The sequence below is a fragment of the Rissa tridactyla genome, chromosome 7 (assembly GCF_028500815.1).
Source record: "Rissa tridactyla isolate bRisTri1 chromosome 7, bRisTri1.patW.cur.20221130, whole genome shotgun sequence".
NCBI lineage: Eukaryota > Metazoa > Chordata > Aves > Charadriiformes > Laridae > Rissa > Rissa tridactyla.
Window position 1 is genome coordinate 29,972,325 of NC_071472.1, and position 14,072 is coordinate 29,986,396.

Genomic DNA, 14,072 nt, shown 5'->3' on the forward strand with positions numbered 1-14,072 from the left:
CATCTTCTGATGTTAAATAATATTACCTCTAATCTGTAATGCTGCTTTATTTAAAGAGTTACGTAAGTGGCATTTCAAGGCTCTTCATTCTTAGAGCTACTTCTACTTTTTTTTCTGTCAATCGTAAAAACTTATCTTGGACCCTGAGATGGGCAGTCATCGTACGTTCTTATGCTATAATGCAGGTATATGTGGTGGGTTTGTTTCTTTGGTTTTTAGAAGGTTCCTTTTTTTCTTTAATGTTACAATACCTAGCAGGGACATGAGTTACCCAGAATCAAATTGCATAAAAGACTGAAAAGATCTAAGATGAAATCTTGCTTCCACTTGCTGATGGCAGTGAGAGTTTTACCGTGGATATCAGGGGGCCAGAATTTCACCTATTATAATTTTTGTTTTTTAAGATAGAACCTCTTCTATAGATGGAATGTCTTATTCATTTTTAAAGGTACAGGAAGTGCAAAGAGCATTGATTTGAACTAAGGTTACTTTTAACTGCTCATCATTTGCCTACAGAACACAACGCAACATGAGTGGCCCTTTTGCACCGGGGCTGGAGATCACCTCTAAGTTGTTTGCAGTATCCCATGATGCAAAACTGCTCTTCAGTGGAGGACACTGGGACAATAGCATCAGAGTGACATCTCTTACAAAAGGCAAGCTGATTGGACAGCACATCAGGCACATGGGTTAGTAACTCTTTATATTGTGAAGCGAAAGGTTTTATGTATTGTACCTTGATGTTTGGACTTCTGGGAAAGAATTCTAGCCAGTGCACTTGAGCAGACCGGCATATCAGTTATAAGGGAATGGCAGCCTAACAATAGAAGTGTACTTGAACTGTGATTATACATAAATACTTGAGCATTGCTTTTTAGTCATTGTAGTAATGGTTTAATGTAGTTTCAAAATAAGGCTTAACTGCTGCTTTTAGGTAGCAAAGCTAATTAAGTCAGGTGGATATACCTGGCTGTACAATGACTTCATTGTTTAATACAGTCTCATCAGTCCTTCAGAAAGTGGAACGTTTCAGTCTATTCAGCCCATCAGAAAGTGGAACGTTTCATGCTGACTGCAAATCAGGATACATTGTTGACATGGTGCGTGCACATTGTCACTCTGTGGGAAATCAGCCTTAAATATCTATGTGTTTTCTTTCCTTTGTCTAGATATTGTGACCTGCTTGGCAATAGACTACTGTGGAATTCATTTAATTTCAGGCTCCAGAGATACTACCTGTATAATATGGCAAATAGTTCAGCAGGTAGGTTATTTTGGCATACTCTGAGAGGCAGTTTCTGAATGCTTTTTTGTGCTTCTCTGTTTTGCTATGATGATTTACTGATTTCCTTTCTTTCAGGTTTGCAGGGAAGATAGTCCAATAAAATTGATTAGCTTAGCAATTTTTTTTACTCCCATTGTCTTCTGTGTTTGAAGTATTCACACATTAGTTACTATATAGTTGACATACGATATTTTAGAGGCACTCTTAAAGATTTCAGATATTTTCAGGATAGGCAAATTATCCCCCATCATACAGAGGGGAGAATGGAAGGAGAGAGGCACTACTTGATACTACCAGAATTAGTCAGAATAATGTTTACATTTCTAGGCTGCTGTTCACTCCAGTAGTTGCATTTTGTAATTGCATTTCCTCTGTGGGAAGTACTGATGGCTATACTAGGAGTTAGCAAAGATGACACTAGTCTGTTGCATGGATTTCTGCTGGCGTTTTGGAATTCTTTAACATTGATCTTGTGCTTTCACACAGTTAAAGTGGTTGTGTGATGCATGTGTGCATGCTTACACTCAAAATGTGAGGCCATTTCCATTGTTATGCATTTGAAATGTTCATTTCTGATTGCTGCGGTACCGATTTGTAATTGGGAATAACTGCAGAGGGGAGCTGTCACGTTATGGACAGTACATTTGGTCAGGTCACCTTGTTCTTATCGTTGAACTAAAGTCAGCATGTTAAACCAGTACTTTGGTGCGTAACTGCATGTGTTTTTGTGGAAGCTATCTTTATGGTGGGAGTATTTATAATTTTTTCCAAGAAGTACTTTGTACCAATGGTGCGTGGTCAAAAGGTGAGACCTTAGTCTTAAGTGAGGATGAATGTTGGAAATTTTTTAGTTTGTTTATCTTTTCAGTGTGAGTTAAGTCATCCTCTGGAGACTATCTTTGTTTAGAATTGCTTTTTCTTAAGATTTGTAATGTATTTTTTTATTTAATGGATAAGTAAGTGATGTTGTATGTATTGTAAATTCTTGTGAGAATTTTATCTTGGTCTTTACAAAGGGGCAGCAATGGACTGCGTACTTTGGCTTCTGTTCTATTGTCTGCTCTGCATTGTCACCTTCTTTCCCAGCTCTGTGTTTTGACACTTGTTCTGCATTCCTGCATGCTTCAGGCTTTCAGGGCTTGGTTGGCAGTTGAATTTCTATCACAGAAATGAGAATAGAGAGCCCTCTGCAGAACTATTTACTGTACCTTCTCTAAGAACAGGTCTTGCCTTAGAACTGGTTTGAGAATAAATCTGTGTATGCTGGCAGTACACTCACTGGAACAAAAGTACTAAATAATTTTGACACCCTGCAGTCATTTGGGAAAACGACTATTTTTAATGAGCATTATTGCAAGATTTCCTTTGCATAACATACTACTGGTATTCACTGAGAAGGATTATTTCCTTACTTTTCCATAGAAAATGGAACTGAGTTACTGTAATTTTAAGCAAAATAGCTTTCAGCTTCTTTAAGCTTGGCTGTGAAGGTAGTGCTTAATTCCAAGGTAAAATGTAAGAACTGAACAAGCCCAGATACACAAGTGAAGAAAAAGTGTGTGTATGGGTGGGTGAACAACTGTTAGGACTGCTCACTGTGGTCCTTGCACACCTGGACATCTGAAGGAATAGAAACAAGTCAGCTAAGTAACTCTGTCTTTCACATCTGCATAGTAACTGTACATTCGTTCATTCTTGTGATTTCAGTAAATAGGGCTGCAGACATAATAAATTGAAATTGGAATGGGTGAGTTATGCCTTTGGTTTTGGCCTATGTCAAATATACATCACACACAACTGACACTGAAGATACCAGAAATTTATTTTCTGTTTGTCCTTCAGCTGCAAGAGAATGTGTCATTGCACTTTTTGTTACTCTCAGGGAGGAGTGCCTGTAGGCCTGGCACCTAAGCCATTACAGATCCTCTATGGGCATACTGATGAAGTTTCGAGTGTTGGCATCAGCACTGAACTGGATATGGCAGTGTCAGGATCCAGGGTAAGCACCCTCATACTTTTCCCTTCTTTGCCTCTTCTCTACTCAAACCATAGAGCATGTTTGAAGTTGATTAAGAATAATTAAAAAAAAAAAAGTGACTATTTCACAACTTTTTTTACTTCAGCCTTGTGCATCAAGATGTGTGCCGTCTCCCTTGCTTAAATCAGGCTGTCTCAAACTGCTCTGCACAGCATAGGCCTCAGCTACCATGTTGTATTATTCTGCATAGATGAGCTTTAATGTGTGTGGACTTATTTGGAGATCTTAAGGTTCTCACAGAAACAATTCTGTGACAGTTTCTTCCCTGCTTCCTTAACCCTGAAGGTTCTGTGCAGCTTTACTCATGCTCTACCTTACTGTACTACACCGGCAGGCTTCTCAACTCTGTAATCATAAATGTGAGCTACGAAAAGGCTGATTTGCTGCCTGCCTATCCTTCCCCTCTTTGCTTTGCATTTGTTTTCTCATTTGCCTATAGCACATGGCCTTGAGGGGAAGGCTTCTTTGTGTAGAGTTCCTAATGCTCAGGAGTCTTGATCTCCAGTTAAGGATTTAGGTGCTTTCAAAATATTCTCTCTGTATTTAAATACTCTTTCTGTGTGTTGTGGTAACTTACCTGAATTTGGTTGCTGCAGGATGGGACTGTTATTGTCCGCACTATTCGGAAAGGTCAGTATGTGAGGACTTTGCGACCACCTTGTGAGAGTTCTCTCCTGTTGACTGTTCCCAATCTGGCTGTGTCCTGGGAAGGCCATATAGTTGTCCACACCAGCATAGAAGGAAAGACTACTCTAAAGGTACTTAAGTTCACGGAATACCTCTGTTTCTTTCACTGAAGACTTTAATCATGCATGTACTTAACTTCATCCTTATTTCCTACAGTAATGAGGCTTTTTGAGCATGCTCTGTCTGTTTCCTTGGTTTTTTATTTTGCTAGCCAATTTGAGTGAAATTTAATTAAAAGATAAATCACAGACATACTGTGCTTCTGTAAATTTCATGAAAATCTCCAAACACCTGCAAGGAAGATGCCCAAGCATGTGCTAATGAATCTTCCTGGGAGAGCTGTTTTGAAATGGAAAACTAGGGGAAACAAGTTCCACTGTGCACAGAAACAGGGTCCTTAATGGGGAGCAGTAAGTTCTGGGTGCAAGGTGCCCAGTGACTACACTGATGTTCCTTAGTTTTGGATTGGAGAAATAGCTCTAAGGTTCACAGGGTAGCTTATTCTGTCTATTGAGTAGCTATGTAGTTGTTTTAATAAGGGTAGAGCTGTTCTGATTTCTATGAGCATGGGAATTTTCTTGGAAGACAAATGACAAATTTATTGGACTGCATTGGGAAGATGGGGAGAGAAGGGACCAAGGTATTGTCAGGCTGGGAGAACTTAAGATGGTTGTGTTAGCTGCGTCTTTAATCTGTCAAGAATTTGTTGCCTTGTCCAGAAAATGCTTCTAGATCTAGCTCTATGGCAATATACCTGTTTTCTTCTGCTTTTCAATTTGGGGTGGGGAAGAGGGAGAGTGGCAGCAGGGCTGAAGATGAGTGCTCTCTTCTTTCTTTCTTAACAAAAATCCTTATAAAATAGGGACCTGTCCATTAAATCCAAGAATGTTTTCAGAAAATTTGGGATTGATTAGATGGATAGGTAAGACATTGCCATGTTACATCAAGAGGTAATGAGGAATAACTTCGAAAATTTCCGTACAGGACCTGGTATACATACACACTGCATATAAGCTCAGTAGTCTCGTATTGTTCAACAAGGAAACTGTTGTCAGTGATACTATCTGTGGGTTATTGCCCAAGTTAGCTCCTGTTAGTGAGCTAAAGATACAAATAATACACTCTTAATCCAGTCAGTCCTCTGTGACAGATTTATTTTTGATCTATTCAGGATAAGAACGCATTACATCTCTATTCTGTCAATGGAAAATATCTGGGTTCTGAGACTCTGAAGGAGGAAGTGTCAGATATGTGTGTGACTGGCGAGTATATTGTGATGGGCAGCTTACAGGGATTTCTTTCCATACGGGATCTCTACAGGTAATGTACCACCATCAGTAGTTTATTATTGAGATGCAAATAAGTGGCTTATTGAGAAATGGCTGTGTCACATGGACTTTTGTAAGATGGTAGTGCTTTTTTCTGTGTTCCTGAAGAAACTCTTTTGGGGGGAACCAAGACAGGGAGAAAAGAAAAATGAGAGGTGTACCAGACCCCTTTCTTCCCAGGCATTTATCCCAATTATACACCTAGAACTGAAAGAATTTAGGAAGAGCTGTGTCTGACATCCGCAAGCTGTGATTGTCCCCACATCCGTTTAGTCACTGGGAGCTCAGTAACTGCACGATCAAGCCTCATGTAGTTCTGCACTGAGAACGGCAGGGTTCTTTGTCACTTAGGCAGTTGTGGAACTGATGTTATTGTTCTTTGGTGAAAATGTCTTAATTTACTGACTTGCCCATCCACTCCATTTCTTGTTATTGGAGCTCTATTCTGGGGTACAATTAAATCATTCCTTAGGAGTTTACAATAATTGAAACTGCAAACTGGATCCTTGAAAAAACTATATTCCATAGTGCATCCTGTGGACAGCAATTTCAACTGCAGTGTGATTCTTTGCAGTATGTGCAAACAAATATATGATGTATTTTCTCTATTTGTTTTTGTTCATTTCAGCCTGAGTCTGAGCATCTCCCCTTTAGCCATGCGACTGCCAATTCATTGCATTTCTGTCACCAAAGAGTATAGCCACATCCTTGTTGGCTTGGAGGACGGCAAGTTGATTATCGTTGGTGTTGGCAAGCCAGCAGAGGTAAAACCCACCATCAAGAACTTTTTCTACCGAACAGTGGGAAGTTCACTTATTTCTGCTTTCCAGTTGAGCAAGAGGTCTCCTCTATGGCAGGGTAAATTTAAGAGCAAGTTTCAGTTTTCAGTGGGAAAGAAATAACTTTTGAGACTGCTCTACTGAAATTTCTCATTAAGAATCAAAGGTGTATAGGGATTGCAGATGGGAAGCTCAGCTGGACTAACTTCCAGACTTTATCACTCACATCTGAATGAGCAAAGTGATAGTAACTAACCTTTTCTGAACGTGATAGTGTTGTCAGCCACTTCTTGATGAAATAATTTTCCAGAAGAAAATTGGAAACAAAAGAGAGCAAGCTACTTTCTTGATTTTTATTTTTTTTAATGGTTTCTGTCAGATGTCTTTTAATATGCATTGACTGACATTGCGGGGGGGGGAAATTACTACTTTATGGTACGAGTTTCTAATTACAATGCACAAAGAATCACTTGTGTAGGTTCCCAATATGCTCTGTGCTCCATATGGTGAATATAAACTTGTTGGTACTGCCTATGCAATATCAAATACAGAGCATCCATCTGTCAAATAGCTATGCCCAGTTTTTCTTGTGCAAAACATAGATTTTGCTTTAAGTACTTCTTGTCATGACTTCCAAAGTACTTGTGTTAGCTTAAACCTGCTTCTCTTTATAACCTGATCTCCATTGTGCTGCAGTGCATTTATTTGAAAATGTGATTATCACTCTTGCATGACCTTTAGTACATGCCAGAAAAGTGTATCTTAATTTAATTTTATATTTTAATTGTGAAAACAGAGTGACTTTATTTGCCAGTATTTTAAAATGTTTTAGCTAGGAGATACGTAGTTTAGTATTTGAAACAGGCTTCACACAATGGTAGTCTGATTTCATTTGCAGCGGATGGATGAGGAAGGGAGGTTTCCCTGACTTCCAGTTGGACAGCTTTTTCCTATTGTAGAATTAACAAAGAGCTGCTTATGATGTGGTTAAACATATGTTTGTAACAGCAGTTTTAAAGTTACTGTCATTTCTAAGCTTCCTAATCCACAGAAAACATCTTTTGTAGGATGAAATTTATGTATCTCATTAGATTTAAGGCTTTTTGTTTTCTTTTTTTTTTTCAGTTCTTAATCACATCTATTTTTCTAACTATGGAAAAAGTGTTGTTTCAAAGATTGGATTCCTTTTAAGAATGTAGAGGCTTTCCAATGACCTTTTTTTTCAGGATTTTTTGTTTGTATATATAATTCAGATGATGCAAGCTTAATATCCATGTAAATAGATTTTAAAAAAAAAAAAAAAAAAAAAACCCAAAAACGTAAGGAACACCATTATGTCCCAGATTTTCTAGTTTTCTATAATGGCATCAATCATTATATTTGAAAAGCGTGTGGATGTGGGGTATTTATTTGTTGATTGATTTATTTGTAGTTTGGAAGGAATATATTAATTACAAGAATTTTATCCTTATACAGAAGGCAAGTATTTAGTTGTGGCTTTCGGTGCTGATACTGATCCTTGGGGTAAAGGGAGAGACTGACCTTTATTGTGCATAAAGTCCAATGCTACTTGGTATTAAGATTGGCCTTTAGTGCTTCTGCGTTGACACTGTCCAGTATGAAGTATAGTAAATGGCTTTTGAATTTTTAACAATTACTTAGTTGTTTGGGATGTTGCAGAACTCTGGGGGATTATCGCCTGTTAGTGTTAATCCTTGTCCGCGCTGTGCCTTTTCTAGAACGCCGCTGCTGTGATGATACAGTTCTTAAGCACGCTTAACTTGTAGCACTAACTGCTGGGGTCTGTTCTTAAACTTGCGCTATTAAGACATGCATCTTGTTTATTAAACTTCAAGGCATTTTGTAAACTAATCAGCTGCCAGGCAGATCACTATGGGCCAATCGTAAGTCTTGTACTTAAGAAGTAAATTAAAACAGTTTCTTACCAATTGTTGTCAGATTGCAGACCTACCAGATGCTGGATTTATTATGGGCTCTGGTTGCTTGTTATCTGTCTTTACTTATGGAATACACAGTATGAATTATTTCGGGTTTAAATTTTACTCTGAGCACATCACCCGGGATCTTGGGAAGACTGTATAAATTTGACACCAGGAGACACCTTTCTCTTTCCTTCATTCTGCCATCGCTGCCCTGCATCTCTTCCTTTTCACTTCTAGCAATTTCTGTTTGAAATCTCTAAAATAAAATGTTCTTTCCTCTAATTTGGTTCATTTTTGCTTGACATTCACCTCTGGTTTTCCTTCCTATCAAAATAGCGATCAAAACACTGTTTCTAAGCTGTTTGAAGTAGATTAAGTATTAAGTATGCATTACTTGGCAATATCCCCTTAACTGTTCAAAATCAGAGAAGACTGTGGTTAGTGTTTTGTCTGTTGGTTTTTGTCTGTCCCAAAAATCATCCCAAAGTGTAACTTTTTGTTTGTTTTCAAATAATTTTTGTTGGTGTAATTTTATTTATGCGGTACATTGTAGTGTCTGCATTTCACCAGAATCAGTGTCTGAATTCCTTTTTAATTTATCCACCTTATCCCTTCCCCCTCCTTTTGTTTCTCTGAATTACTTTTAAACAGATGCGCTCGGGTCAGCTTTCCCGAAAGCTGTGGGGATCAAGCAAACGGCTCAGCCAGATTTCATCAGGAGAGACTGAATATAACACTCAAGATTCCAAGTGATTGCTGCTTCTACCTTCCTTCATGGATTCCAGAAACACGTTTAATCTTTTGGCCACTTTAAATGTATATCTCAACTTTCAGGGGCTTCATTCTTAAGTCTGTTGAAGATGAACCTATGGTAGAGGTATAGTAATAAGCATATGTACTCATGCAAGTTAGCTTGCTTGCATATTTTTCCTTAACTGTGTTGACTTGGTCACAGGATCCCTCTCTAAATAGCTGCTAAAACTGTGTTTCAGACAAAAAAGAAAGGAAAAAAATCCCCAACCCAAACAAAAAATCCCCAAACCTCCAAACCCAAGCTTGCTAATTGAATTTAAGATAAATAGCATTTGATTTAAAGCTGAATAGGGACAGATGCTCCTTCATCACAAAGAAGATATTTGGCTTTGCTTTGACAGCTTTGTAGTTCCCTGGCAGTAAATTAAAATGCTGGCAATTGCAGTGGTCAGATTCAAAATTGTGGTAGCTGACCGTTAGGACCTTTTCAATATGTTTTTAGCCCAATGAACGATTTATTGCAATTTGTTCCTGTGCATGGCTATTGCTATCTTCTTTTGTGTAGTTCCAGTTTTAGGCTGTTCTGCAAAGAACATCTGTGTTGCACTACTTGATTATCAGAAATTGTTTAAAGTACAGACATGAGTAACTTCAAAGGAGTTGAAGGAGGTGAAGGGGCTGAAGGAGGTAGGAAATACTTGCTGCTGAAAATTATTTATATTGTAAGTAGACTAAGACACACACCAAGAAATCCCATAATATATTTAATACCTTGAAGAAATACAGAGGAAGAATCAGTATCGATATTGCTCAAAGATCAATCTGCTTCATTAGTAAGGCAACTCCTACAAACAAAAGATAAATTTCCACTGCAAAAATCATTTAAACAACATTGCAGCACAATTTAATTAAATAGTACCTGTTTGTTTCTTGGCTTGATGTTCACCAAACCAGTTTTTAGCCATATTTCTTTTTTCTTCTGTAAAAACAGCAGGGAAACAGATAATGTATCCATTTTCAAGATGTGTTTAAGACCTGGGAAAAGAAAATATCAGCTATATCCAACAAAATAGTTATGGATTGTATGCTATATTTTTGGAGAAGCCATTACTGAATTTTTTTGATTTAGCGTTACATGATAACGATAGAAGGTTGTGTGTTTTCCTATTGTTGTGGCATTTTTATAATGTTAATGATTTAAGTGATAAACCCCATACTGTTGGAAAAACCTGGTGCTGAGGGAAAAATAAGAATTTTTGGATCAGCATGCGAAGGTATGTGTGCATGTGTATATATGTGTGTATGTTTGTATATATATATATGTATATACATGTATGTATGTCTATTAAAAGGAGAAAATACCATGGGGTAAGGGGAGTATAGATATAAGGCAGAGCTCTAAGTGATTGTTAGCTAACGTGTTCCCTTTTGGCTACCCCTTTCTTCCCTTTGCCATCACTTTTCTTGTTATTTTTATTTATTTATGGAAATTAATGTGTGTTGTATCTCCTATAAATGTTATCAGATATTCCCTGTGGCTGGGGAACTGTTGAACTACCTGAGGAACTCCATAATGTATAATCTCATTTCATTAATTTTTAGCACAATATTTATTAACTTTGTAGAAATAGTGATACCACCTTACCCTGCAAAAGGATAATCTTTGCAAGTTCTGTTAGTCTCATTAAAACTGTTTTCTCCCTCTCAATTTCTTTACTGGAAAAAAAAATCCCTCTTAATGACTGATTAGCGTGCTGTGTAAAGAAAGTTGTGTTGCTTTTTCTTAACTTTTGTAAATGAAATAATAAATCAGACTAGTGAACAAGTGGGTCTATGCATAGTTGCAATATTCTAACTAATCACTGTGACAGACTGGATCGTCTGGAAAGTTAGGAGAAAATAAGAATTATTTCCCTGAGTCACTTGGCAAGAGAGCATTGCATTTCCAAAAGTAGAGCGGTGTGTTGTTTTTTTTTTTCCAGACTCCATGTATGTAAAGAAAAAAACAAACAAAAAAACCCCAAATCCCATATTTTCAAATAAACCATAGAGAAGTGAAAAATACTCTTTTTAATCAGTTACCTATCCAGTAAGAATACTGTGGATACTCTGGAAGTATTAAGTGTGTATATGAGAATGTGAAGTGTGTTTGTCCATTATGATTTCATGAAGAAAGGATTTCAGAGGAGCTTTTTCAAGAGTAGTTTAGAAGAATTTCAGCTCAGAATGTGAGATTTTTCTGTGTTATGGGAAGTTGAAAAAAACCTCATTTGGGGCATGGAGTTGATGGGCGTTATAAGTATGCATATGTGTTCTGTGTAAATGCATATATGAGGTTATGTGTTTACGTGCAGGGGAAGGGGGCAGGAAATTGTAATGTTTCAGGCAAACAGAATCAAGTGGCAAAATTGAGGAGATCGGTCTTCTGTCGTGTTTGGTGAGAGCGTAGTGTTCGTTTTGTCAGTTGCACAGAGAGGTTTGCATAAGGGTTTGAAAACATCTTACCGTGGGTTAGGTATGTTTGTACAACAATTGAATTAGTGTTTCTAGTAGTTTAGTATTAAAGAATACTGAATACACTGTGTCAGTTCAAGTAAAATATAATTGGGGATGTTTATGGTGAAGAGCTTTGATGTTTGAATACCATCATTTCAGCGCATCACAAGATTAGGCCATCTTCACAAATACCTGGGACAGGTTGAAGTGTGGACAGTTCTTGGGCTCTCAAACTTCAGGCGAGTTTGTGCTCTGCACAAAGCAGCAGCAGCAGAATGAGGAGGGGAACAGGTGAGTTTTGAGCTGCTTCATGCTCTACGCAGAATGGTGACGTCTGTTGCCTTTTGATCTTGTATCTGGTCCTTGAGGATGAGAGGTATACACCATCACGCGCTTAGTGCTCTTGCCAGACTCCCTCTGGAAAGACCCCCATAGGTTTGAAGATCTGCACTTTGCCTTTATCTAAAAACCACCTTTAAATAAAAGATATAGGTGGTAAGTGTGAGCATTAGCTGGTATGTTGTTTCTTTTGTTTTTAACTTACTTGTATACATCTTTTAAAAAGTAGAAAATAATTTTTCTGATCAGCTGTTTAGGTTGGTTGAATTGCAGTCTTCAGCAGTGCGCTGTGAATCAGCGGACTGACTTTCATAATTCTTTGATTTCCTCAAGTCAATAAATCTTAGGATGACATTTTGTTTTTCATGTAGTTTTGGTGAAATAAGACTTTCCTTTGGTTTTGAACTAGATTTATTTAAGTGTAAAAAGTAAAGCTGTGAGATGAGAGAATTCTGATTAGGAATTCAGAATAAACAAGTCTTAAGTGACAGTTGTTTCATAACACTACATTTGTCAAGATGTTCTGGATGGTATCTTCTTACATTTAATTTTTGGAACAATCCTAATGATATTTATAAGTTTAAGATTTGCTTACCTTTGAAGCTGAGTGACTAAGTAGGAGTGTGAATATATATATCTAAAAGAAAGTGAAAACTGACTCTTTTCATACCTGTATATAAATGAGATCAAGTAGTTAGCAGTATTGAGTAACTTCTCCCTAGCACAGTTTTGAACTGGCATACCAAAGGATGATATTTAGAAGACATCTCTCCTTTATTTCAAGTAAAACGTTTGTTAGATTTCTCTTTATCAATTTACTTAATTCTTTGTAATATTTTTAGCCGCCTATTTATCTGTAGTGAAGAATCTCATGCAGTGTGTGCAGATTTTGTACTATATAAGCATTCAGAAAGTGAAATGTTTGCTGCTCAATAACAGATTTATGCAAATTATTCTATATTGATATACTTGTTGTCTAATACTCACTCATAGGATATCTAGAAATCTTGTCTTCTATCATCCATGTACCATACCAACACCAGCACAATATAATAATCCCCATCTTAAACTAACTGCACTTCTCCTGATGGTTAGTACATGTTGTAGAAATTAGGTTTTAGGAAGCCTGTTTGATTTAAAAAGAAAAACAAAAACCAAAACCAGTAGCACAATCACACATCACAATTGTTTTGCTAATTTGCAACATTGATATAAACAAGCTTTTTTCCCTGCCAGTGTACCTTAGATGATGAATATTATCACAAAACAGGTTTATCAAAATCTTCATAGGCTTTAAATAGTCCAGTCAATTGACTGCTTTCTAAGGATCCTCTTTAAAGTTGTGTTTCTTTGTGTATCCTTTAAATGAAGTGCAAAGAACTAAGCTTCTGCACTGTAAAAATTCTCTATGAGACTGGTAACAGTCCTACAAGAGTCTGCTTTAAGATGCAGGAATGATAATTTTATTTTTATTTGTAATGCACAATAATTAGGTAGGTCTTTACCTCTTGCCTTAGTCAATGGGAGCTGTATACCTCACTTCCCTAGACCATGTCTCCCTCCTCTCTGTTCCTCTCCAAGTCTTTCCCAATCCGTTAAAAATCATTAGAAAATATATGTACAGCAGCCAAGTGCTTCACAAAGCTTTTCCACTGTATGTGTATTTAATTGAAAATGTCTCTCTCTATGCAGATTATGGTATGGTAGGAAACCTTAGAGCTAGGGAGTGGGGAGTAGAGGCGATGTCAGCCTCCTTCCATTCCTACATTGAGAATCTGTGTAGACACTCTGTATTATCACCTGAAGGCACTCCTCTCTCCCAATCTTAAAGGCATCTTGCTGGCTAGGTTCCATGCTGTTGCTGGGTGCTGTGAATATTTTTTTTTTTTCCTTTCAAAGAATTAAAAAAAACCCCAACACATATAAATGCATATCCTAATACGAACCTAAGGCCTGATCTAATAAATACTGTTAGGTGAAAGCACTACATAGAGTTATATTTAACTGGGTAGAAATTCAAGCATGTGCTTTAGTGTTTTCTAGAATGGACTTTTCATGCTTTTTGGTTTAAAAGGTATGTCGGTTTCAGCTGTGAACATAACACTTATTAGTAGTCTCCCTTTGGGAAGAGTAATAGTTTTTGTGCAGTCATAGGCAGGTGGGTATTGTATACCAATGTTAGACTCAACTGAAGTGTTTGGAAGATGTCTTTCCTTCCATCCCAAGGAGCCAAATTCTGCTTATTGTTACTAATTGCCCTGTTAGCACATACATTGAAAGGAAGCAAGGGTTTTCTGAAAAGCTACTGCAGTTTAAAAAAAAAAAAAAAAAAGATAAAATACTATTGTCCCGTTCTTCGCTATTCTAGCCATCAGACGCCTGAATGCAGAAATGCCTCTGAGTGGCAGCATAGCATGCTCTGCA

At 37.4% G+C, this 14,072-nt stretch overlaps 1 protein-coding gene across 9 annotated transcripts in view; it reads left to right on the forward strand.

Annotated features, from left to right (window-relative positions):
- The window catches only part of NBEAL1 (neurobeachin like 1), an 88,416-nt gene extending 74,429 nt beyond the window's left edge, over positions 1 to 13,987 (forward strand). For 7 of the 9 annotated variants that reach the window (XM_054210007.1, XM_054210006.1, XM_054210005.1 and 4 more), the window contains 7 exons: positions 517 to 689; positions 1,170 to 1,264; positions 3,168 to 3,284; positions 3,920 to 4,081; positions 5,182 to 5,330; positions 5,967 to 6,102; positions 8,712 to 13,987. In XM_054210007.1, coding sequence (XP_054065982.1) covers positions 517 to 689; positions 1,170 to 1,264; positions 3,168 to 3,284; positions 3,920 to 4,081; positions 5,182 to 5,330; positions 5,967 to 6,102; positions 8,712 to 8,813 — 934 coding nt within the window. In that variant the 3' untranslated portion in view covers positions 8,814 to 13,987. Of the gene's footprint in view, positions 1 to 516; positions 690 to 1,169; positions 1,265 to 3,127; positions 3,285 to 3,919; positions 4,082 to 5,181; positions 5,331 to 5,966; positions 6,103 to 8,711 lie in introns of those variants that run through there. The other 2 variants (XR_008467821.1, XR_008467822.1) reach the window with 2 other exon arrangements.
- Positions 13,988 to 14,072: the final 85 nt, after the last annotated feature.